Below are 27,170 nucleotides of genomic sequence, written 5' to 3'. Positions count from 1 at the left end.
AAGTGAGACTTAGGGATCATCCTAAGCTACTCATGCAATTTAATGAACTACGGCATACAAGTACACATGCTCAAGAACACTAAACCGTATTAAAACATTATACACGACATACAAACATACATGTTCAAGTACCTTAAATCATGTTAAACAAGATAAACAATATCTAGCATACGTACACAAGTATTCGATATATGTAGAGCACTCATAAATCAAGTATACAACCATAAGTATACTAAGCTAAACGAAATACACATAAGACAATTATACACGGCACAAGTATACTAAATGAAATTTAAACTCACGAAGCAAGTATACAAGTTCAAGTATAATAAATAAGATTCAAATACCCAAAGTAAGCATCAATTCTCAAGTTATAAGTAATCCATGATTAACAACTTGAAATTAAATACGAAATCAAATAGTAGAAAGACTATGACATGCGGTCACTAGACCAATCAAGTATTTTCGGGTAATTATGACTTACAAGGTACCACCTAGTATGCACTTATGACTTAGAAGACTCTTGTCTCCGTACTAAATCCAAACCCTAGCCATCACATAAATTATGTCCTCGCAAGCTTTCCAAAATCAATAAGTTAAACTTATACAAAATCAAAAAGCAAGCTACCACATTTCATGCACAAGTAAGGTTGAATCCACACAAACCATGTCCTAGAATTCAAGTCTAAATAGCATATGACATGTCATGTCCTCAATATGCAATTTATACACAAAGTAAAAATATTTTACAACAATTGAGCCACTTTACCATCCTAAGCCACAAGTATTAAATAAGTTTCAAATTAATAATAAGTTTTCAAGGTAATCAATTGTAATATTCTAACAAGCTATATACTTACACAAGATATGCTTAAACAAGTTATGCAAGTCAATGATATTCTATATCATGGTAAGTCCAATTACCATTTCAAGAGGCCCCAAGTACTAATTTTACATCTAATTAGTAATATGCTCATAAGGTAATTAATTTCACTACATTTCAAGGGATTTTCAACCTAACATGAAAAGTCTCTAAATTTCAAATCAATCCCAAATAAACTCAAATTAATATATGTTAAAGGACATAACATGGTCTTCACATATGTTATACCCAAAATCTATTTAAGTGATTACAACACTTAAAATAAAATTAATTAAGCAAATTAATTAATTTTCTCTAAATTTTCAAACATCTCCAAATGTCCTCAATTTAACATAAGTTAAAGAATATACCAAGGCCCACTTTAATATCACATTACAAGTTGATTTCATGCTTATTACAACTATGTTAATTAATCTTTCATTAAAGATAAATATTAAATAAAATTTGCAATTCTTATTCAAATGCTCCCAATTTAATATATGTTGATAAACATACCAAGTCCTAATTTACTAGCAGACCACAATTTAATTCCAAATTATACACAACCATATGAATTAAATCTTAAACATAAAAAATAATTAAATTAAATTCTAAAACTTGTACAAAGGCATGCTCACAAGTTATATATGCTTATAAAACAATCAATATAACTCCAATATAAACCTATGACATCCCCTACCTCAATTTGAGATGAAAATTTCAAAAGCCACCAAAATAAAACCGCTCCAAATCCGACGAAACTTCGGGGTTTTGTCGAGGACAATAAGGTGATTATTAAACCCCAAGGGAGTCCTACCAAAATCCTAACTTGGCCTCAAACCTGAACTCAAAAAATGACCAAAAATGGAATCTAATAAGGGGGAAAGGAAGATTTCATCAAGACCTACAATAAACGCTAAGGCACTACAACGTTTTTCAAGAAGGAAGTGGCCGGAAAAGAAGAGAGAAGGGTGGCAGCCCAAGGCTGCCATGGATGGCCGACCAAGAGAGGGAGGAAGATGATGAAAAAGTGATTTTTCACTTTAAGACATTCTATTTATAGCAAAACCCTAAAAGTGCTCTGAAAGGGTCCCGCCAGGTCTGGAAAAGTTAAATTTGAGCAGACGCGCTCAAACGGTAAAACTCCGTGAACAAAAAAGAACCAAAATGAGAAAATATGAATAACAGAAGAAACGGCGTCAAAAATTGAGTCCCGAGCAGAGAAATATGCCCCAAACAAGTTCGGCGGCAACTAAGGCCGAAAATTCAAAAACTGTAGGGTTCGACCACAAGATAATTCTAAGAGTACACGACTTGACGAAATGTAAAAATGAATCCCATATGAGGATCCAGACTCAAAACGAGGCATTTTTGCAATTACTTTCATTAATTGCACAATGGCCCCTCCAAAAATGATTAACAGCACTAATGACCCAGAATGAAAATATCTTTCAAAAATATTTTCTTAAAAACCCCTGAAATAAAATATTTTTAAAAGATATTTATGAAAAATACCCCAAGAAACAAAAATATTTCTAAAAAACTTTGCATCCATACCCCTATGGACACGGGGAGCAACCAAAGTACTTTCCTACAAAAGTAAAGATACGTATTTCATGAAAACCACTTAAGATGAAGGTACATGAAGTCAAAAATCAACTCTAAACACGAAAAGTGAGGTTATGCCAACAAAATGACAAACAAGGAAAAGAGGAAAAGTGAATAGTGTCAAAAAAATGAAAAATGTAGGAATGACGCGGTCCTTTAAGGAAGTTGTCAATCCAAATGAAAGAGTCTCAGAAACCATTTCTGAGCATTCGAGACGACACTAAGTGGCGAGAAACCGAACTCAGAAAAGAAATTTCAACGAAAAAAATTGATTCGTAAAATTCTGAGGAAAAAGGAAAGGAAGGAAATAACCGGGTCATTACAACAACCATATACAATTTAGTCATGTTTTAGACAAAGAGACCCCGTTAGATTTGATAAAGTTAACAAAGACGCCCCAATGGCCGTGAATTGACATTATTGTCCTTTAACACATTCAATTACTAATTCATCCAATACAATTCTTTTTTATTGACCAAAATACCCTAGAAACTCTACTCATACCAGTTCACACCCACCACCACCACCATTTCACAGCCCTACCATAGCCATCACCACCTCCACCACCATGGTGCTTGAAATAAAGCCATCAAATATCACAAAATACAAAATAGAAAGTGCAAAGATCAATTCCTAGTCTCTCTTTGTATAATATACACACATATATGTGTATTTATAACCTGTAATTCATCTTCTTCCCCAAATCCACTTCCCCCAAATTCTTGTAATCTATCTTCTTCCTATATATGTGTGTATATAGATTGTGATTAATTGAACCACCATGTTCTTCTCACCAGAGCGGCGGAGCCTCAGCATCGGGTCTTTGCCTAGAACTTCTCTAACCATTAACGTTGTCGGTATGATGGTCGCCTTCGTCGAAGCTTCCACTGGTCGTCGTCGCTGTCGTCGGGAATCGCGGTTGGATCACAAGCTTTTGTTTGGTGGTGGGTTAGCGTCGATGCGATGGTGGCGGCTGTTGTTGGCGTCGGTGTGATGGTGGTGGCAGTGAATGAGAAGTGGTGGCAGTATACGGAGGGAGAGGCGGCAGCTGTTGTTGGCGTCGGTGCGATGGCGGCGACTGTGGATGAGAAGTGATGGCTGCGGCTGTGGTTAAGAAGGGCAGCGACAACATGTTAATCAAGAGGCGGCGGCGACGACTCAAGACGCAAAGGCGACGACGACAACGGATCAAGATGGCGGCAGTGGCGGATGTGGATGGGGCGGTGGCAGAGGTGGAGGAAGGAGGCTTTAAGATTGGTTATATGTATATATATTTATATATGATGTATATATTTGAAATTGGTTATATGTATATATATTTATATAGGATGGTACTGATATAATAGTGAATATATATAAGGGCAAATTTGACTTTTCATGAGTTTTGATATTTTACCATAAAAATGAATTAAACATTGAAGGGCAATTTCGTCTTTTCAAATGTTTTAAGGGCTTGTTTGGATCAAAAATTCTCACAAGCAGTGTCTTTGTTCAAAAAATGGCTAAGTTATATATGAATGTTAATATGACAAACCTCAGAACGTGTCGTTGTAATTAACCCAATAATTTTTTATTTTTTACATACAATTATAACGAATTCATAATCAATTTCTTTGTCTTCGTAAACAACGGGAACTCTTAATGCACAAACCAATGAAATACATTAGCTTGAATATATAATTTACTTAAACTTTTTTCTCTTCAAGAAATGTAAAAGAATTAATTAAATATAGTTTTCTTTTATATATTTCAAGTATGAACGGCATGTTGTAGCTTCCCTAAATAAATAAATTAAAATAAAAAACTTGGTTCCACTTTGATGTACTGGATCAAAAAAAAAAAAAAAAAAGAAAAGGTAATTTATCATTACTCTATTATAGACCAAACTTAAAAATATAAGGTTATATTATTTTTATTTTGTTTTATTTGTCGACATATTATTCATAATTTCTAATTTTAATTTCTTATTTTTTTTGAAAAAATTATACAACCTGCTTAGCACATGGCTTTTTGGCTTTTGATAGTGTTGTGTATACATGTGTGTATATAATATATATATATATACACACACACACATACGTGTGTGTGTATTTACTAAAGTACAACCAGATGAGAGAGGCCGCCAACTCATGTAAAAAAGTTGAGCTACCTACCAGATCCTGCCCCATCTGTAACCACTCCACTTTTCTTACCAACTTTGTCAAACATCCTCTTCCTTCCCTCCACGAGTACTACTCCTCGTCACTCAAAAAGGATCCACTCTCATGGCTACTCCTCCTCCTTTCTCTCTCTACTTTCTCTCTCTTCCCATCCCCACATATATACCATACCCTCTTTGGCTCTTTGCCAACTTATTACTTCAATCAAATCTCTCTCTTATATATCTTTCTCTCTGTATATCAAGCACAGACAAAGCCACTTCCCAGATTTTCTCTCTCTCTCTTCTCTCTTCTCTCTCTAACATATATCCACAAAATAAAAATGGGACGTACACCTTGCTGTGATAAAACTCACACCAACAAAGGTGCATGGACCAAAGAAGAAGATGAGCGCCTCATCAACTACATCCATGCTCACGGCCAAGGCTGCTGGCGTTCCCTCCCAAAAGCCGCCGGTAACCACCACTCTACACATCTAGATCCGCATGTCTCTCTATACATACATAAATATATGTATATATATATACACACACACACATAAATATTCACTCTTCTTCTCAAAGCTTGGTGGCTTGTAAGAATAAAAATAAATTTTTTAAAAAAAAGGGAATTGACATATTCATATTCCTATGTAATTAGGGTATTACCCAATGATCTAGTTGGCATGTTTTTCCTTCCCCTAGTTTGTCAGAAATATATATATATATATAAGGCCAGATTGATGACTTAGTTTATTCTCTCCAATACTTTTTATTCTTGTTTTAGGATTGCTTCGATGTGGCAAGAGTTGCAGACTCAGGTGGATAAATTACCTCCGGCCGGACCTCAAGAGAGGGAATTTCGCCCAAGAGGAAGATGAGCTCATCATCAAACTTCACAGACTGTTCGGAAACAAGTATACTATAATTTTCTTCTTTTTGTTTGAATTTTTGAGGCTATGTTTTTTTATAGAGCGGAATGAGAAAAACTGTGATTCATGTAGCCGATTCCAAATAGATAGAAAAATGATTTCTTGAGTTTGAGTTGAGTACGTTGAATTTTCATACTTAATTTTCTCTCTATTTGGAAGCTGAGAAAACGTTAAAAAGTGGAATTTTTTTATATTTGAAATTTCAGATTAAGCCAATTAATCTACCATAAGAGTGCATTATTATTGGAGGAAAACACCTTGAATAAATTGGTTCATGTGTTTTTAAATTCCAAATTAATTAACCAAGCAATTAAATTAACTGGGATTGATTAGTGCTAATCTTATTGAATACCTAACAATCCAAATTCATAATTAAGATTGTAATTAAACTATATATGTTTCTAAGAGTTTTTTTATTAGCAACCAAATTGAAAGTAACAGAAACGAATTTTTGTCTTAATTACTTTTCTGAAGTTCATATATTTATATTTTTGTCAGATGGTCTTTAATAGCTGGAAGATTGCCGGGAAGAACAGACAATGAGATCAAGAACTACTGGAACACTCACATCAAGCGCAAGCTCGTGAAAGAAAACAGATGCAACAGTGGCACAACGGAGGATTTACAGCCGCAAAACAATCAAGATCAGCTAAACTACAAAGCACTCGACCTCAAGCTGTCCATAGGACTCATTCCATTTCAATCCGAGACTCGGAGTTCGTCTGCAAACTCATCAACTGAGTCAAAACTATAGAAAAAAAAAACTTTCATACAAGTTCCTTGTGGCGAAGCCATCAGAGACACTGGTAGTGGTGGGGGGCCGCCACAACGGCGGCGATTTTGTTTCCGGCTGCAGTGTGTTTGTGATGTTCGTAGTGCCAACATGGTAGCATGTCAATGTACGTACAAAATATGGATAATTGGATAAGCTTAATTGGAAGATTAAGGATTGCCTTGAAATGGAAAATTTGCCTACTCAACAGTCTCAACTAGGTTCTTATATTTATATTTCTTCTTCTTCTTCTTCTTTTCTTTTTTTTTTTTGTGTCTAATAAATTGTGGTTAATTTAAATTGTGCTGTTGTCTGAGTTGGAATTTGTAACCATTTTTAGTGGAGGATGATGAAATGTAATTTTGAACTTTTGAACCTTTGAATAATATTTAGGGTTAATTTCATTGATATCCCTCAAGTTTGATTAAATATCACATTGAAATATTTTTAAAAAATTACTATTAGTTAAGTCCAATTTTACTTTTCTGTAACGACCCAGATTTTCTTTAACCCGGTGGGTAAGTGATGAACCGAGGATTGACCCGATAACGGATCCGAAATGCGGAAGCGAAAGGTGAAACAACGGTTTCTAGAGATACAATGCGTCTCTAAGACACCAATGTGACCCTCAATGAGGTCACGGAACCCAAAGGAAAACAAATGCGGAAGTGTCGTTTCAAAAACGAACAAAAAGGAACCTAGGGGCATTTTGGACCTTTCACATCAGTTTTATTTTCTTCTTTTGACATGGTCGCTTAGAAAACATGATTTTAGGGGGGGTTTATTTTTCGTGTTTTTCCAGAAAATGTCGTCTTGGTACCGGAAATCGATCGCAAAGTTCAGCTTTCTATTTTTTTTTAGCAGCTTTTTGGACCTCCATGACCATATTTCATGGAGGGGCATTTCGGGCATTCTACATTACTTTTTTTTTTAGTTCTCTCGCAAGTAACGTAGAAAACTAAATTTTGAGGTGGATTTCTTCTTTGTGTTTTTCCAGAAAAATTCATCTTCTAATCCGTTTTTGCTCTCTATTGTGGGCAGATTCTGAAAAAAAACTCATGTAGCAGCTTTTTGGATCCATCTTGACCTATGCTGTTCAAGGGGCATTTTTAGGGACTTTACATCGTGTTTTTTTTTTGTTTCTTTTGCGATGTCGGGTAGAAAACGTGATTTTAAGGGGGATTTCTTCTTCATGTTTTTTTCAGAAAAACTCGTTTAAGGGTCCGTTCATAGCCTCAGTTCTGGAAAAAAAAATCAAATGTGACTTGCTGTTAAAACACTATTCATGCCCAGATTTTTGACCCGGAAAGTGAGTCTATTTTTTGAAACTTTGAGGCTTCATATCTTCGTCATCTGGACTCCAAATCAAGTGATTTTTGAGTCTAAGTTTATTAACTTTTGCTTGTCTATCCAACGGTATGCACGGTTGCATCCAATTCTATTTAAAAAGACCATTTTACCCCTTATCAAATACCCTTACCGCATTGATTTCAAACCCAAAAGTTTGATTTTATAAAACTTTGGAATTTCATATTTTCTTCATCCGGACTCCGAATCAAGTGATTCTTAAGTCCATCTTGATTAGTTTTTCGTTTTCCTTCCAGCGGTGTACTCGGTGGCACCCGAGTCCACAGTTTTTACAAATAACTTTTTTGCCCCTGGGGGCTTATTTGTCATATTTTTGGTCTTTTGCTTCCACGTCAGTTTTCATTAAGTTCCACGACCTCATGGAAGGTCATTTTGACTTCTTAGAGTCTTGTTTTCTGTTTTCACTTCTGCATATCGGATCCATTATCGGATCAGTATTCGGTTCATCACAGGACACGCTGGACTAAAAATCAGGGTCGTTACATTTTCCGTCACTAACACTATAAAAAAATGCAAAAAGATAATTTCACCCTTAATTTTTAATTTTTTTGTTTTAAAATATCAGCAATCTGAGGACAAGTACTCTTTTATTTTATGACTCACTTTGAGGGAATCAAATATCACTTATGTTGTATTTGGCAACATTCAATTGACTCTTTGAATTTGAGATTTGAATAAATTTTGAACTAAATTTTCTCCAATTTCAAATCCAAAACACCGATTTGATATTACCAATCATAACTTTAATTTATTTGGATTGAAATTTTTGAAATGCTTAGGACTTGTTTAGAAAGTGTGTATTTAAATTTGGGTTTATATTATGCTTGAGACGACTAATATTGGTTTAGAATTGTTCATAACCTATTAAATTTTTTTTTTGCTGAAACCCATATCACCGAATTGGCGATATTGTGTGTTTTGGAACCATAGCGAATGAATTAAAGAAAATTTCTGAATTTTTCAAAACAAAATTTCATTACCAAATATGGTTTCGATTTCTACTCAAAACACTCCTATAACAAAACAATTGTTTTAATATTGACAAAAAATATAACGACTAAATCACATCATATGCCAAACGAGCCCTTAATGATGTATACAAGATTTCATGAAAAATGGTGAATCCTCCTCCATCTAAAAATATCAACTTTGTAAAGAATTATACTCTGTATTATTGCATGAGTTTACGGATTTTGAGGAAAGAATTGGTGTTTTGGCATCTATTGAGAGTGGGAGGGAGCATGTGACATGTTTGTGTGGTAGGTAAACGAATCTCATATAATAAATTTTTCGTTCCAAGTGTTAGGCAAATTACAACACATTAATTCTGTTTTTTAATATATTTATATATATTTTGTTTTTTAATATAGTAAATTTTTAACATGTTAAATTTATTTATTTCACTCAAATTTAATTATGTTGAAAAATTTTACAGCAACCGTCACAGCATCATATACCATGAAGGATCCGGGCTCACATCTTTGAACCTGGGTAACGTTAGAAATTGCAACCACCTGTCTCTTCTCATCAAAATGGGGTCATCGCATAACTAGGATTTACAGCCATAATTGTAGTACATTGAGATAGTGAGATATAATATACCTACTAACATATATCTACACATATAAATATGAAATATATGGTGAAAAAAAGTGAGACTGATATGGACCTTCTTCTAGAATGCCAGGCAATAGCCCACGTTACTCATACCTAACTCAGTTGGCCTTTTCCTGCCCAAAAATTGTAGATCTTTGTCACCTTAATTTGGAGTTATATGTTTTGCCAAATAACACAGATCCACTTTGTTCATATAGTATTTTAACCCTTCAATCTTTCACTTTGAGAGGTAAAACATATAAGTTCATTTGAAATCACTTCTGCTTCGGTCATTTTTGCTCCGATTTGAATAGTATTAAAGTGTTCTCAAAAAAGAGGCCAAAATCCAAAAAAAAAATGATATTTGTGGTTGCTTCCGCACAGGTAGCAAAAGCACTGTTAAAATAAATTAAAAAAATAAAATAAAAAAAAAAACTCTAAAACATTTTTAACTACCTATTTAAATTTTCAAACTTGTAACACTTTTTTACAAAATTTATTTTCATATTTTTGCTTCCAAAAATCTTACAACAAATATACGGTACCAAACAAACACATTAATTCTTTGGGTTAAAGTAAAAGCACAAAATAATTGTGATTGTCAAACGGGCCCAAAACATTTAATTACAACATTTGATATGCCTCCAGGTTAAGGGTCAATCAATTGAGGTTTTTTTTTCTTTTTGAAAACAGTTCTAAATTTTTTTTTTTAAACAGATTATTATTTAAAAGAATAACAATACATTCTTCGAATTTAGAATATGTATCCCAGTGAGTGAGTTCCATCACATAAGTTCAACATGATACAATGTAATGGAGCCTTGAGAGAACTCTTGTTTTAACATTTAAATTCAACGAATGTATAACACAAGTCACTAGCATATACAACATCAGAATTGGATGACAATGTACATATATTTATTTTATTCACATAAATTTCCACTGTCCACCATATGATAAATACAATCTGTACATGCCCACAAAAAAGCCCATTCTATTGATTCTGAGCCGGGAAAAAAATTGTGTATGGCAGCAAAGTGGATAAATCACAACCCATGAATTGGAAGGAACATCAGCAGGAAGCACATTTTAATGGCCACTTGTGCTGGGCAGTGCTCTGGAGTCTGGACAATTATGAACCTTAAATAATCAGATTCCAAGATCAAACGTTGGAGAACCCAGAACACCAAGATTTTGCGGTGACGGTTCAGTAATTATCGTTCTTTTCTGCATTGAGAACTCGGATTTGTATCCAAGTAGTGAGGCAGCTTGTTTCTCTACTGCATCAAGATCAATGCCTTCATAAAATTGATCATCATCAAACACATCCCCATTTGCTTCGATATGTTCTGCTTGACCCTGCACGGATGATTCTTTACCTGCAGCTCCAGGAAGAGACAAGAATTCCTGCTCCAAGTTGATTGCAGGAACAGACCCAACTTGATAAAAACTCAATTTTCTTTTCCGGCTCTCCGTCCTCTTCTCGTTTTCTGTCGGAGCACCATTGGTTGTGCATGGCATGGCTCCTGAGGAGATCCTCTCCACATTAAATTTAATGGATGCTGAAGCAGACTCCAAGCCGGTTTCAGGTGTTCTCAGGGAATGATTTGTAGTCCCCAATGAGCTACCACTTTCACTTAGCCGGGTCTTGGGAGCCATAGTGTCGGGACTAATATCCATGAAACAGCTTGGCAGTATCCCTATTGGTGATTGACTCAGTAAAGATCGCCTGTCAAAAAAGATTAATTAGTTCTGAACAAAGCAACACAATGCAGCACTACCAGAAATACAGTCAATGCATCCAGAATATTTTAGAAGAGAATATGAAAGATCATTTGAAGCTTTTCAGTATGTTGGATACAGTTGCTGAAAACATGTTACATGTATTCTTCTATATACTTGAAATTCTCGTGTCAGACATTCCACATCTGAGTATGGAATGTGATACGCGTCCATCATCAGAATGGACATTCACCCAGCAAGCATGTCCAGCACTTTATCTCATATTATGTTATTTTGTTGTATTATTACTTCAAGAGAAGTTAAGTGCCTTAGTTGAAGTCTCGATGACACATAAAAACACCAGGGAAATTCTTTGTTCAGTTTTTTATCTAATCCGATCAATTCTACCCAGAGCCAAACTCAATTCTATTACATGGATCTCATTTGATAGTGTAATCAAATCTTAACCGAGTCAATCGAGCTGCAAATTGGATCTTATCCAACCAGATGGCAGCCCTACTAGGACATACAGATATACAATATCCAATACCTTCAGGAAACTAATTCTTGTCCAATTTAACAAAATCACAATAGGTATGCATTTTAAGCATTGGTCATGAGGCACCACGCCAGAGATGGCTTTCAGTTGCTAAAATGTTGTTTACAGACTGACCCACTATCTTTGATCAGATGTCAATCCAAATTCTAAGATCTCTATTTTATGTATCCAGTCTCTTACAGAGGTCCCACTTCAACATCTTATTCTATACTTCTTGGCACAAGCCTATCACCTTTCCCAAGCACTGCAGAGAGATTAATTCAACTGATATAAAGGAACGACGTTGTGCTGCAGCATGGCTAGCCTCCCATCCATTTCTCTCAAATGTTGCATACTAGACTTAAAATGGATGTCACATCCTAGTAAGAATAAGAACTCCAAAAAAATGCATCCATCCCAACCAAAAGCAGAGAAGTCTGCATATAATTTAACAAACATGCTTTCAGAATTGAGTTTCATCATGTGGGATCTGCCACCAAATGCATTAACAATAATCTATTTTTTTTGCACAAGCTTCCAGATGTAGTATTTAGCTAAAGAGCATTCCCCTTCTCCACCCCTACCCCAAACATACTAGGTAACAGTACATCTTTGTTCTGGATAGGTTTGAGCAGATGAGTCGCAATTTACAATAAGAAATACCCCCACAAAACTAGGGTTTTAAACAAGGGCAAATGCAATGTCAACCATAGATTGCTCCACCTCATTCCAAACCAAATGAGACACGGATTTTGCTACATCACCATTGTGGATATCATGCCTAATTTTTCTGTGTCTAATCAAAAGCAGATGAGAAAAGAAACCTATTTCAAGAAATTGCGACTATTTGGTTGGTGTCAAAAGTAACAGAGGCAACCCTCCAGGAGTTCTACCACCAGTGCACCAATAGCATTTATATCACTTCTGGCAAATATCACCCAAAATGGTAGATTGAACATCAAACATCTGTAAGACACAACAGAGACACACAATGGATTGAATAGTTGATTCTCAGACAGTGTCACCAAACTTCGTAACAAGAAAACTCGCATTCTGCCAATATGTCATCAAAATTTTATCCAAGCAAAAAGACCTATATACTTCATCCTTTGACTAAAGAAAAAAAGACACGGAACATTTTAGGAAGTAGGAAAGCGGGGCTCAGGCAGGCTACAATTTACTACCGCAAAAACTGTAGGTCTCTGTCTGACCATTAGTTAACATTACAGGCATGAGTAGATAAAGTAGTCACACCACTTAACCACTGCCATAGAATTGTACACCACTTCAAGAGGCTGCTATTCCCAACATATTATTCCCAGACTTTAAACAAGCAATTAGAACCCTGAAATTTTATTTTATTTCATAATTAATTCTAACCCTGAATTTCGACATTTATGAACTTCCGAGCACCAAAATTCTCAGAATCCATTGGAGCAGTTAGGACATGATAGCAACTACAACAACTGTGAACTTGGGAGATTCGAAGAAAATAATGAAAGAATGTTAGGTAAACATGGTTGTTAAAATCCCGCTCCAGTGATCCCAAATTGCTAAATCGATCCAGATTGCTTGGAAGCAGGATTGAGGTAGGATCGGAGAACCAACCGATCCTACTAAATCGTCTTGTTTTGTTCTTTTTTTAAATTTATTTGGACCTACAATCCATTCTTGGCAAAGAAATTTAAGATTTTCAAGTATACAAGTCCAACACTTTAGCCTAATTGCATTTAAAAAGAACAAAAGGCAGAACCCACATTGACAGGTAAACACAATCCGAGCTCTGAACTTCAAAATTTTCTTCTATTTTGATCTATACTTCTTTATTTTTATTTTTTTCCATCTTTTTCAAAACAAAACAAAGAGAGCTCACTTTCCCCACCTATTATTTGTGCATTCTGAACCAAAAAAAATACTGTCTTTTCCCCCTTTTTTTTCCCTCTGTTTAGTTCTTCTTCTTAGACAAAAATAGTCTTTCCAACAAAATTGCTCAGATATTAGGCAACTATATTTCTTTTCTCTCTATTTCTCTGTTCCTTTTTGCTCTTTGTTTAGGCTTCGACTTAATTGCTCAGATAATTAGGCAACTAAATTGTTCTTTTATCTCTCTATATATATGTTCCTTTTTTCTCTTTGTTTAGGCTTTGCCTTAATTGCTTCTGTGAAATTCTGCTCGACTGTTATGTTGAAGTTCTTGCAGAAAGGAAATCAAGAAATTTATTTAAGCGTTTGTCATGTGTCTTAATTTCTTACTATCTTTTAATGTTAATTGATTTTTGCCAGAATGTTGATGATATTTCATTTAGCATTATTCTCATTTTATTTGAAAATATTGATAATATTGTGCTTAGCATTATTCTCTATATATTTGAAAATAGTTTTATTTAGAAAGTTAGTTAAATTATTTTTATAATAGTTTTATAGAATCTTATGATCCTCAATCCCAATCCTATGAAAATCCTATGTAGAATCCAGATCCTAACAACCTTGCAAGTAAAAATCATTTCAGAGAACAAAATGTACCAGGAAATATAAAAAATAGCTCCAAACTAAGCACTACTCAGTCACAGAATCTATTTTTTCCAACCAGGGATGATGGTGTGAGGAATACAAGAACAAATGCTAAAATTTACTTTTACCAGACTACTACTCATCTCACACATGTAATCAAATCACTCGATGACAACGTAAAAGTTCTATGAATTGGGTGTACAGTAATCGTTGAAGAAGTAGAGAAAAACATTGTTTTTGACTCATAAGTTCCTGCCCTCTCCGTACATATATATAAATGTGTGTGTGTGTATATATGTATTTATAATTTAACCTCAGACAGAACCTTGATAATTATAGTGTATATAATTTTTGAATAGTGATCACTTTTCTGATAAAAAAGAATATTATATATTCATGCAGTACAATTCAGCTCATTTGCAGTTGACACTTTGAGTACACAAATAGAACCATAAGAAAAATAAAATAAAATAAAAATAAAAATAAAATTGAAGAAGGAAAAGTAAATGTGGAACAATTAAAAGATAACAAATTCAGAACATGTTCCATCAATATTTTTATGTAGTTATAGTATTGGGCATATAAAAGCACGATGAACTTACAGTATTTGACTTGTAAGTTCATCCTTCTAACAACATAAAAAATTGGATTCTAGTAGTGCTGAAAATGTCTGAAAAAAGGTTAAAATCTTAATAAGATGCATGCACCGGAAAAAGCACAGCCACACACCAACAAGAGAGAGAAGAAAAGAACAGAAAGACAACACACATAAATGAGATAGAGGCAAAGCAAGTAACAAACCTGTAAATCGCCATCATGCCACTTCTACTAGCGTCAGCCTGAGTGCTTGCTTCCGTAGGATATATCCTGTCATCTATGAAACTATCATCAAATGAACTAGTGTCCTGCTCATATTCCTCATCATCAGAAACTGCAACTTCAGAAGATACCCTGAACATAACCAAATAATAGCAAATCAGGAACAAAAAAAAATACTGCCACAAAAATTTTTTATTTACTGTTAACCCCCATGAGAGAGCTGAGTTGGCATGAGGCCTTTGGCAATAACCTGCGACTCCTGGGGGTTGTTAAGAATCCATCCTGAAACTTACCCAATACCTGATGTTTTAGGGTGATTGCGGGTATCCAAATGGATTATTAGGTGGAGACACCCTTCATTCCCCAAAAATAAATAAATAATCCTTATTACTTTTAAAGAGTAAATTTTCATCTGAGTTTGGTCATTGAACAAATTTTTTCACCCATCGATCCACTAAATGTAAAGTTCAAAATGGTAAGCATCATCTGACAGCATGCTATCTTAGTTAATCTAACCATAGACTTACTCAGCTTCCTCTTCAATAAAGGCTCTGGCATCCTTTATAAGATTCTTCTTACCTGAATGCAGCAAAAGATGCTATATTATTTATCAGGAAAACAGGTCCACAGACTACTTGCAATTCTAAGCAATTCAAAAATTATAAACCTTCAATTAAGCGGGAAAGATAGACAAAACTACAAGTTCCTAGGAAAAGATGAGATACAATATTAGTGCCCAATACCGACAGGAGAAGGAACCAATGTAAAGATATAAACACTTAAAATGTACATCAAGCATGAATTTCAGTTTACCTCGGCGCCTAAGCAGGCCAGGACTAGTACTTGCACAAGATGTGGCTAGGTTTGCTGCAGGGACAATATTTTCTTCCTTGCCTTCTGGAGGCGTCCTTTTGCCAAGATCTGCAAACTTGCGCAATCTTTTAAACTTGGGTTCCTGTTGAACACTTCCTGACTTGTTTCCATAACTCAAACCCCAATCTTTGCTACAGCTATTGTTTGCCAAATTTGCTGAAGGTGTTCTGATTTCTTCAACTGGAAAAGCAGGGATGCATCCTCTTGGGGAACTATTTTTCACATTGATTAAAGGAATTTGAATTTCATTAATAACAGAAGAAACTGGAATGTCTTTTCCACTAGCACTACTGTCCGTAACTGGCTTTGCATTCTGAATGGGCATTGGAGACTTCAATAACAGTTCAGAATCTAATTTGGGGGGTGAAACAAGGTCTTCAACCATGAACACACTTCTCCCCTTATTTTTGGATATCCCTGAAAGATCCAGAAATTTTTTCAGTGAAGTCAGTCAGTATATGATAATTCAGATGTAAGCAACAGTACTTAGATGACAAATGCAACATGAATGTTTTAGATAAAAAATACTGACCAGCTTCATGTACAGGAGACTCTGGAACAACACCACTCTTGATAAAACTAGTTAGCCGAGGACTTAGCTCAAGTTCTCCAAAATCAATGTCGGACTCATCAGCTAATAGCATGGGGGTTTTGTTTACTGTAACATTAGGTGTCTCGCCAGTGCTATCTCCTTCATTTGATATATTTCCTTTAGAAATTGGAGTCACAAGAATTCCCTCAGTCACATCCAGTAATTTCTCTAGCTGGGAACCAGGGTTGCAAAATCTAGATGTTGGCAGATTTTCAAACTCCATGCAAATTGTATGAGTGGAAGCTATTGGGTCACAAACAGCTTTTACTTGCATAGTATTTTCTTTGCAATTTCCCGGTGAAGCCTTTAAATGAAAAGAATTTTCCTTCAAATAGTTTAACAACGCTGTACTGCTTGCAGTTGTACAGTTAGAATCTGAATCTTCTTTCAAAGGAAGAAGGGGTACAGATACAACCAGTACTCTTCCAAGAGCATCAACAGACACAAAATCTGATCCAAACAGGTAGGAGTGGGTGGCAGGATTTTGATCTTGAAAACTTGGCATACAATGCTTCTCCTGAGTTCTTGTGCACTCCATAGGTACATCAGAATCTGATGCTACTCTTAGTGAATGCTCTTCTTCCTGGGAATTGTTACAATTCTGTAAATCTGAAACAGGTTTTTGTAAGCAAAATACTAGATTTGAATCTGAAAGAATGTGGAATAGCATACATCTTCCAAATAATATTGTACAAATTTTGGGGCAGAAGCTGGCAGCCATCATGCTATAAAGCAAGACACAATTTACAGCCCAAAATTTAAAGCCATATTATCAATTCTAACCAGCAGGAGCATAACTTGAAAGGAATAGGAAAGGAAAAAACCAAGCACTGCATAATGTTGTGTTAAGTTACTAAGTCACATGTAGGCAAATTCCTACTCAACATGGGATGTAAATTTTGCTACATGTCTTGAGTCGTTTGTCTATAACCAAAAGAAGTTGAGACCTTAGAAACCATTTATGACTTAGTTATGATCTTTAGAGTTTAAAGGCTCAAAGTATTGTTTCAAGCATGTTTCTCAAAATTAGGATTTTGATCATGAAATTTTTTAAAGAGATTGAATAAGATTTTGAACAGGAAATTTTTGCAAATTTGAAAAGGTTCAATCGAAAAAATATTTTCAGAAAAGTTTTTATTGTTGAACTATGCATGCTTCCATTGAATGCTCGATCGACCGAAATTGGATAGTGGCGCTCAATCAAAGTGTTGGTGTTCAAAGCAATACCAGTATTGCTTGATTGAAGTCCAGGTTGATCAAACATCATGATAATTATGGAATCTATCTCAAAATTGAAATTTTTTTTTTTTTTTTTTTTTTTGATAAGTAAATTGTATTAAAAGCGTTCAAAAGGGGAACGCGTCCCAAACTATACAAAGACAAAACGGAGCCTATGAACTCAAAGAGCTCATAAAATCAACAATATCCTCAAGAGAGGAGTAGTCTCTCCCCTGACCCCAACAAAACAAATTACAAATGATAGAAAATGTTAACACCCCAATGGAGGATTCCTTTCCCTCAAAAGATCTTCCATTACGCTCTCTCCAAAGGCTCCACCAAATACAAAAAGGGGTCACCCTCCAAAAAACTCTGGCCTGAGCCCCCACCCATTGGCCCCTCCACATATCTAACAACTCCCAAGATGACCGAGGCATGACCCAATGAATACCAAACAGGCCAAACATCAAACTCAAACAATCATGAGCCACAGGACAGTGCAACAAATGATGATCCACCGACTCCCCATTAATCTTGCAAAGACAACACCTATTAACAATGATATGCCTTCGCTTCCTCAAATTGTCCAAAGTCAAAATCTTACTCCAAGCTGCAGTCCACACAAAAAAGGCCACCCTAAGAGGCGCCTTAGACCTCCACACCGTCTTCCATGGGAATGAGGTACCATGAAAACCAGAAAGGCACACAAAAAAGGACCGGACCTGGAACATCCCCTGAGAAGAAGGCACCCAAATCAAGGAATCTGCCCCAGACCCCTCCACCTCCTGTCCGTAAAGGAGAGCCAAAAACCCAGTGACATCATCCAGCTCCCAATCCTGAAAAGCTCGCCGGAAACGCACATCCCAAGACAACCTTCCACTATCAAGGCGATAGTAGTCAGCAACCATAGCATGTTTGTCAACAGCAATCCTGAAAAGCCTGGGAAACAATAGGGCCAAAGGCCTATCATCACACCATGGATCCTCCTAAAACCGGACAGTTCTTCCATCCCGAACTCTGAATCTAATATGTTTGGAAAAGGCAACCCACCCCTTACCAATGGCCCTCCACACCCCCACTCCGCTAACAGACCTGACTGGTCTAACTGACCACCCTCCTCTCTCCTCCCCAAAGCGACATGAGATAACCCTTCTCCATAATGTATGTCTTTCCTTACCAAATCTCCAAAGTCACTTACCAAGAAGAGCACAATTGAAAAGGGCCAATCTCCTAATTCCAAGCCCTCCCAACCGAATAGGCCTGCAAACCTGTTCCCATTTGACAAGATGATACTTGAACTCTTCTCCGCGACCCCCCCAAAGGAAATTACGTTGGAGCATTTCTAGTCTTCCAACAATAGAGGCTGGAATACAAAAAAGCGAAAGAAAGTACGTTGGAAGGCTTGACAAAGTGCTCTTCACTAACGTAACTTTACCGCCCTTTGACAGATATTGTTTTTTCCAACCCGCTAATCTTCTCTCGACCCGCTCAATCACCGGGTTCCAACTTCCCACCCTCCTAGCCGAGTCCCCCAGTGGCAAACCCAAGTACGAGATGGGAAAGCGTTGCGTCCCACACCCTAGAACAGCAGCCAGAGTGTCCACCTCCTGAACCTCCCCCACAAGAACAGTCACACTCTTTCCCACGTTTACTTTCAAACCAGAAACAGCCTGGAAACAAACCAAGACACATCTCAGATACCTCAACTGGGATACATCAGCCTCACAAAAAACAATAGTGTCATCCGCAAAAAGTAAATGAGAGATCTCCAACTGCTGAACTGATTCAGGGCCAATCTTGAAACCCCTAAGAAAACCCAAATCCACCGCCCTTCTCATCAGCCTGCTAAGGGCCTCCATAACAATAATAAAAAGAAAAGGGGAGAGAGGATCCCCCTGTCTCAACCCACGAGAACTGCCAAAGAACCCCGAAGGAGAGCCATTCACCAACACCAAAAACCTGACAGTGGAAACACAAGAAACAATCCACTTCCTCCATCTCTCACCAAAACCCATCCTCTCCAATAGATAGAACAGGAAATTTTTTAAGGATATATTTTACTCTTCTATATAAGATTCCTATATTGGCTACAAATATGGGGTTATAGTCAGTCTAGGTTTTTCTCTCACAGACCTTTTAACTCTTTACATTTTATTGAGATGATTTACATCTTTTAGAGAGAGAACTTTGGGAATCAATCTAAGGTTATCAAACATCAAACTCTATGTGTTGAGAGAATCAATGCAAGAAGCAAAATAGAAACTACCAAACAGAGCATCAACCGGGTGGTTCATAAAAGAACAAGTTGAACGGGCATGACTAGTAATTGGATATAAAGCAGTAGAGGAAGAGTGGACGGTGTGAGGAGCTAGTCCGTTAACTAGTAACAGCAAAGATCGGGTAGGAATTCCGGCATGAGTCTGGATCAAATGTGAGTAGGGGATTCTTGTGTTATAGTCTGGTTAACCTAGTTGTAAACCATTCTTCATAGTGGGTTGATCTGCCTAGACTAGGTCCCGTGGTTTTCCATTTCTAGAGTTTTCCACACAAAAAATCTTGTTTCTCTGTTTTATTTTATTTACTGCTTTTATGTGTTTTTTATTGATGCTGAAACACGTGAACAATTAATCAAATGTAAAATTGATCATGAAAATTTGAAAAGATAGTTATTTCATAAATTTAAAATCCATAAGACATATCCAATCCCCCTCTAGGTCAATAAAAGCTGTCTATACTCTGACATATCACTGTATCAGAGCCTTGGGTAATGATCTCTACATACTCCATGTTGAAAATTTCCAAATTTAGGTAACACATCAGAGTAGCTAATGGATATAGAACTCAAAAACAATGGAATGTTGGCCAAATGGAGTAACTGAAGAACCAAATGGAGTAACTGAAGAACTAAATATGCAAGACCTTCGTTAGGGTTTGAAAATACATATATGATTATAATAACTGTGTGCGTGTGTGTGTGTGTGTGTGTGAATGTATGTGTTTAAAGGCATGTATATTAAAGGCACAACCAGCAATTCTAGTCAATTTCTAATTAGGTGGGCAATCTTAATTCTTAAATTGCCCAAATTGCCCTCCAATTGAATTAAATCCATCATCTTATATGAGCCTGGAATATTTAGCACAACCGTAGTACTTTCTTCAAAAGCTAAAAATAATAAGTCCAAATACTTGGTAGATAAAAGTCGCAATTTGCAACAAAAGCTTTCCCTGGGTAAGTAAATCCAAAAAGGTTATAAATCCTTTTCATTTGAAAAAGGAAATGACAGGCAATTGGAACAGCATACAACAGTATTGTCACACCTTGATGACTTGGAATTTCGAACTGGGCAACTTTTTCCTTTTTATATGAAACTCAAATGATGGGCAGAAATTGAAAATTTATGGAGCAAAACCATAAAGGTGACTTAAGGTTGCTGTGAAACTCTAATAGAGTATTTGGAGAATAGAAACATTTATTTTTCCCCTTTCAGCCTTTCCTCTTTCTGTAGATTAACATTGTTAAATATAAAGCAATTTGTAACTAGATTGAATGCAAAAATTCAAGTTCCCAAGAAAAGAAAAGGGGCAAGTCTCATCAAGTCATACAGAAATAGTATGCCCTTGGTCACCTTGTTGGAAGACAGTTTTTTTCTTTCTTTTTCTTTTTCTTTTTATTTTTCTTTTTCTTTTATTTTTGCTTTTGATTTTTTCTTTCTTATTTTCTCTTAGAAAAGTGAAAGGCCTATAAGTTGACTTGACCAAGTTATTAGTCAAGTTCAGGAGTGTGAAGCCAGTCATTAGAACTTTAGAAAGTTAGATAAGAAAAGGCATTTGAATATTGAACATGATTACAAATATTCTTTCACCAGTTGAGGGAACTATATTAAAAGGAAAGAGAAAATAATAATGCCTGCAATCCATGTTGCAGGGAAATGAACAGAGACAACAGTCCCAAGGCATGTTGGGCACACTGGTGAGCTGGGAAAGCGTATATGACAGAAAGTTACAGGAAATGGTGTAGTAAGCTGATAATTTTGACATATATCATTTATGTGCCCCCAAAAAAATGAAGCCACAGATTGAAGAAGAAAACTAGTAAGATATATATTCAAATACAGTTTCTATCTGCCATTTAAAACTTTTTGTAATTTGATAAAATCATTACGCAAAAATTATGATTTCTTTCAGATGAACAAGCGGCCTAAAATTCTAAAAACACCATTCAAAATTTCAAATCCATGAGCATGCATAAGTTTGAATGTAGATGCAGAAATTGAATAATTAAGCCAGTATGTTTTAATTCAGTTTTAATGGTTTCCCACCATAAAAATAGAATATAATAAAAAACTTTCTTATGCCGCGGCATAAAAAGATTTGCAACAATCCTACTTGAGACCCAGTATGCAATACAGTTAGTTTTCTGCAATCCTTTTGAGCTGTCAAATATGGAGTTACCTCTCGTAGTGTTGTGATGCGGCTCAACGGGTTCAACTCTCAAGCATAGATCTGAAGAGGCCTCATCCTGAATTATTGAGATATTTAATAGTAATTAAAATTAAAAAAAATGGAAAGACAACTCTTGAACAAAAATCAGCAGCAAACCTCAACAAAGGAAGCTTTGCTGTCACTAGAGAATGAGAATCCTTCCAATCGTTGCATTATATCAATAAGCATCCCCGTTCTGAATGAATGCATTACATTGTGCACTCTGGAGGGAAATGCTTGAAAATGAGGAAATGCAATAAGAGAGGGTCTCCATGTATTCCCTATGGTAGGGTGGAAATACTTTGCAATTAATTGAGTCTCAGAGTCAGTTAGTTTGGCTTTGAACTCAGGTGTCTGGACAGGATGATCTTCTTTTCCTTTCTTTCCACGAGGAATGAATTGCTCAATGGACATCTCATGGAATTGAACTTCTGGTTTGAAAATATGGGGAACCTACACATAGAACAAAATAGAATATAATGTTAAGAACACGGTAACAGCAAAATGCAGGAACTATTACACAACCTCATCTCATAAAGCTTACCATCCTTGGACTAGAATGGAAAATGAAGCTATTCATACCCCCATTTCGCATATGTTTCTTAATAGACTTGCTATTTGCTTGCTTTCTCATGTACCCCTTCAATTCTGACCCTTCACAAGCTAAAACTAGTAAAACTTGTTAAGGAATATTTTGAATAGTCATACCAAAACTTTCAAAATGTCTTAATGATGCATAAACCTGGAGAAGTGAAGAAATAAAATATTGAAGAACTGACTTAACGAATATATATATATATATATATATATATATATATATATATATATATATACACATATTTATATTGAAGAACTTGCACTCTTTTTAAATTACATTGACAATCTACTCCGGACGCTAACTAGATGATAGAAGGATATCAACTCGTCCATCATGCTTCCTTCCAGTCCTGCCCATGCGCTGGATCATTCTCAAAGGAGAGATATTAGCATCAAAACTTATGACAAGATCAACTTCCATGATATCTAGACCTTCTTCGCCAATTGATGTTGCAACAATTACATTGTATCCACCAGCTCGAAATTTCTGCAGAGGAATCCAGAGAGTCAATGCAAAGAGTTAAAAGGCAATAGAAAGTAGAAGCATTACCTCCAAAACAGCCTGTTGGACTTTTTGTGACTGCCCCTTTAATGTTTTTCCTGTAAATAACTATAATAAGAATCAGTTCACAGAAGATTAGTGCTATAGTGCCCAACAAAAACAAAAACACCAAAAACAAAACGCGTAACAAACAGGCCCTTAGTTGATGAACTTAGACCAAGTCTAATAATGATGCATGAGAAAAGAATGAGGCTAATCCAAACACAATTTAGCTAGGCTTGTAAATGTAAATGTTACATTGGATATCGCTGTAATTGCAGACTGATATGTTTACATGTCAAAGGTGCTACATAGATTAGGGGAGGACAAAAAGAAAAGAACATAGATTGAAGCTGTAAGAAAAGATAGGGTTGCCCATGGTACTATGTATATTACCCCAGACAAATGATGTGCTCATGCAGCCGATCCAGTTTGCGGGAAGGAAGTTTCATAAAACTGAGTTATATAAAAAAAATAAAAATCTAACTTAACCAATCATTACCAAAACTGCCAGTTCCAAATATACAAACGAGCTGTCACGAAAAAAAAAAAAAAAAAAAGCAAGCAAACAAACAAACAGGAATTTACATATTCTGGAATATAAAACACATCAAAGAGCAAAGGAACAGGAATACAAACCTGAACTTTGGCCAATAAACTGGGTTGCTTTAACAAACTCTCCAATTTTTGCCAATGCGTCCATTATGTCCCTGAAGTGATGTTATTAAGCCAAGGTAGATAAAGTTTTTTGTTACAAAAAAAAAGGTAGAGGTAGACAATCCATCAACAATTCAAAATGGTTGTCTGAAGTCAGCATGAAAACAAAATGAAGTTCTGAATATACCAATGTATCATCATCACCTGACACTTCCCCTAAAGTTTGAGAAAATGATAACCCTTGAGTTTTGTGGATCTTTTGTTTCTGCAATAGAACATTCAGTATAAAAATCTCCAGAAACAACAAATTTAAAATCTCCAGAAACAACAAATATTCTTTCTTTCAGTCAGATAAGAAAACCAAATTAGCATTGAATATACACCTATCTAATACTCAGCAATTTTTATTCTACCAATAAACAAAAATACATATTAGTTAAATCTAATGCTCAATAGTATTGAGCACAAAATCAACAATAACGAAACTCTTATTCTATCTTGAACAACAGGGTAAAGGAACATTCATATCGTAGAAAAATTGAATAGTTGAATAATGGTACATTCAAATGAGAAGATTTTCCAGGTGAAAGAGACACATTTAAATGCACGATGAAAGAAAAACAGATGACAAAGTGAATCAGTAAATTTGTTTTTTAGACATGACTGCCTGGTTATATTGGCTTAATAAACAGGTTTGGCATAGGGGTCATTGCTAGTTAAAATGGTAAAAGCTCATGCCACCATGCATGAGGACCGGGTTGAACAGAGCAGGCATTTCGTGAAAAGTAATGCTAAAAGTTAGGACTGTCTCCAGTCTTTCCTTCTCAACACTCACAAAGACAGGATCAGCATTAGGTATGATGACCTGTTTTTTGGCCTCTTATAATTTTAAAATTACTAAGAGAAATTCAGTTCAATTTTGTGAACTCTCAGATGCAATCCATAATTCAGTCACAAATTCCCACCATCCACCGATCAGGATGATTACTAAAAGTGAAGTGTAAGGATTTATGTGAACTGTTGAAGGATTTAAGTTACACCCTCTCTAATAGCTTAAGCTTTTAGAGTAGATGGTTGTTAACATGGTATCAGAGCCAAAGGTCTCGAGTTCAAAGCTCATCGTCACCCTAATTAAAAAATTGAAGAAAACACGTGTTGGACCAAAAGAACGCCACATGAGGGGGCGCGTTAAAGGATTTATATATTTAAGTTACACCCTCTCTAATAGCTTAAGATTTTAGAGTAGATGGTTGTTAACGTGAACAAACTAAAAATGTAAGTTTTGGTGATCCAGAAAAGAAAACTGAATATAAAACCAGTTAAGTTGGTTAAAAAATTGACTTCCATATTATTGCCATGGAACTTCTTACAAACGAACAAGTATGTGAGTAGTCCACAAAAATATCAGTATGACCTATGAAGTAGAGACAAAAAGCAAAAAACATTTGATCACAAATCCAAAGCAGCATTAAATGACATAATAGTAAGATGGCATGCCACATACTGAAATGATCAATCAGTACTTCCAACATTTTTGACAATTTCGGACTAGGAGCACCATGAGACAAGCTATGCTGCATTGAAAGCTTTGCTTTCCAGATAACTTCATTTCTACTCATAAGTCGTGCAAAAGACCTGCAAAAAATTGAGCTTAAATAACTACTCGGATGGTAGCAACCTTAACACTTTTTAAAACACTTGAAAACGTAATAGAAACAAAGAACATGTAACTTTTAAAGGAAATATGTAAAGGTCAACTCAAAAGCCTGTAATCAGAACTCAGTCTGCCTGGAAATCAACTCATATTTGGGAGATGGAAATATGCAGAACTTTCTATCCTCACACACCCCTCCCTAAAGAAAATCAGGGTGAAGACGAGTTCCAATCTCTTCCGCCGCAAGGAGGATTGGTCCCGTTCCCAGTTACATAAAACAGTCTGACCACATACCAGTAGCAATAAAGATTCTAACATTAGCAAATGACAAATTTCAGTGCTTGAGTAAAAGCTTGGATATCGAAGAACTTTTGCCAAAATGATTGTGAATCAACCTTACATGGGGAATTTGGGTAATAGCATAATAAGTAGAAAGAGTTGGGATTATTTTGTAATATTCAATACTTATGTATGTGATGCTTAGTGCTCTCACACCGGAGCACAAACTCAATCAAATAACTTCAACATGGTAAAAAAGGGATTATCAACTCTGGCCAAAACTCAAGATCTCTGATGGTCGGTTTTTACCAAAACCCTAGATAGTCGATTGACTTCCTCTAGGTTAGGGCGCAATATTTGATTTCAGTTCTTGAGATTTGGTCATCGCACAGCAACCATCATTTAACCGAAGACATCATCTATGTTTGTGGATTCCTAATCGATTCTTCAACACGTGATCATTGTAGCTTGATCCCTCTTTCAAAAGGTGATGCCCACTACAAAGAAGTCTTGGCTGAAAATTAGGATAGAAATGTTTGTCAAATCTACTCTTTGTATGAGAAGAATTTCTTTTTAGATAAGCAGAGAATAGTATAGGAGAATATTACGGTGCTTTCAAAGGATTGTTAGATAAGTCAATACACCCATTGACTAATTATATTGAGGTTTTAAAAAGACAGCATCAAGAATTTTATATCTCCATATTTCTTGTGGATTTAGATTCAGATCAACAGGCCATTCTTGGTCAAATACTTGCTAGTGATGGAGGACTCGCATCTCAGGGTAATCTTTATGCTAGTTTACTTCAAATTGTTGAATCATTACCCCAAAATCAGCTAAACGGGAAAATTCAGCACTATTGACCTCATCTGGTTGACAATATTCTACAATGAAAGTGTAATTTTGGTGGTAATTGTGGATATGAAGGAAATACGGGTGGCACACAAGGATATGGTGGTTGTGATCACAGTAGCAACAGACGTGGTGAAGCATGTTATTGTGGGTATTGTCATAGTACCAATCATAATATTGATATTTGCTAGGACTATATGAAAAATCCACTTGAGCAAATCAAGCAGTTATCTCTTTTGAAAGTGTCTCTTCTCATTACTCAGTAACAAATGATCATCCAGCTTCTAGTGATTCCATCTCACAACCTAATTTCTCTACTAGTAATATGTGTGTTTGATTTAGCGACTGGGAAAATAAATAAATAAATAAACTAAAATAAAAAATAAAAGCAAAATAGATAGGAGATTGGGCAGGATACCAAATAGATAGGAGATCTAAATCTAGATATTGCATATTCGTCGGAGGTAATTTGGTAATATAGAAAAGTAAGAAGCAAAATGTTCTAGCGAGATCAAGTGCATAGGCAGAGTATAGGGCAATGGCACATACAACTTGCAAAA

At 35.7% G+C, this 27,170-nt stretch overlaps 2 protein-coding genes across 2 annotated transcripts in view; one reads left to right on the top strand and one right to left on the bottom strand.

Annotated features, from left to right (window-relative positions):
• Positions 1–4,783: 4,783 nt before the first annotated feature.
• Positions 4,784–6,756, top strand: LOC132273281 (myb-related protein 330-like). The gene is made up of 3 exons (XM_059774273.1): positions 4,784–5,084; positions 5,395–5,524; positions 6,038–6,756. Exons 1-3 carry the CDS (start codon positions 4,952–4,954, stop codon positions 6,291–6,293), a joined length of 519 nt encoding a protein of 172 aa, XP_059630256.1. The 5' UTR covers positions 4,784–4,951; the 3' UTR covers positions 6,294–6,756.
• Positions 6,757–10,096: 3,340 nt separating this feature from the next.
• The window catches only part of LOC132273846 (DEAD-box ATP-dependent RNA helicase FANCM), a 31,376-nt gene continuing 14,302 nt past the window's right edge, over positions 10,097–27,170 (bottom strand). Inside the window, exons 11-23 of the mRNA XM_059774929.1 lie at positions 25,330–25,460; positions 24,030–24,090; positions 23,808–23,878; positions 23,178–23,227; positions 22,949–23,114; positions 22,575–22,702; positions 22,148–22,483; positions 22,001–22,067; positions 16,271–16,939; positions 15,679–16,155; positions 15,393–15,444; positions 14,848–14,997; positions 10,097–11,004 (exon numbers count right to left, since the gene is read on the bottom strand). Coding sequence (XP_059630912.1) covers positions 10,425–11,004; positions 14,848–14,997; positions 15,393–15,444; positions 15,679–16,155; positions 16,271–16,939; positions 22,001–22,067; positions 22,148–22,483; positions 22,575–22,702; positions 22,949–23,114; positions 23,178–23,227; positions 23,808–23,878; positions 24,030–24,090; positions 25,330–25,460 — 2,938 coding nt within the window. The 3' untranslated portion in view covers positions 10,097–10,424. The remainder of the gene's footprint in view (positions 11,005–14,847; positions 14,998–15,392; positions 15,445–15,678; positions 16,156–16,270; positions 16,940–22,000; positions 22,068–22,147; positions 22,484–22,574; positions 22,703–22,948; positions 23,115–23,177; positions 23,228–23,807; positions 23,879–24,029; positions 24,091–25,329; positions 25,461–27,170) is intronic.

The sequence above is a fragment of the Cornus florida genome, unplaced genomic scaffold, assembly GCF_030987335.1.
Source record: "Cornus florida cultivar Cherokee Brave unplaced genomic scaffold, ASM3098733v1 CherokeeBrave_3.0.0_Hap2_Chr09, whole genome shotgun sequence".
Lineage (NCBI taxonomy): Eukaryota > Viridiplantae > Streptophyta > Magnoliopsida > Cornales > Cornaceae > Cornus > Cornus florida.
The sequence above is the reverse complement of the archived record's forward strand: the minus strand, read 5'-3'. Positions and strand labels throughout refer to the sequence as shown.

Excerpts from the sequence above, each read along its gene's own strand:
- LOC132273281 (XM_059774273.1), top strand. The coding sequence starts at position 4,952 with ATGGGACGTACACCTTGCTGTGATAAAACTCACACCAACAAAGGTGCA. Across the intron at positions 5,085-5,394 it reads TTCCCTCCCAAAAGCCGCCG|GATTGCTTCGATGTGGCAAG; the intron begins GTAACCACCACT and ends TTCTTGTTTTAG. Across the intron at positions 5,525-6,037 it reads CACAGACTGTTCGGAAACAA|ATGGTCTTTAATAGCTGGAA; the intron begins GTATACTATAAT and ends TATTTTTGTCAG.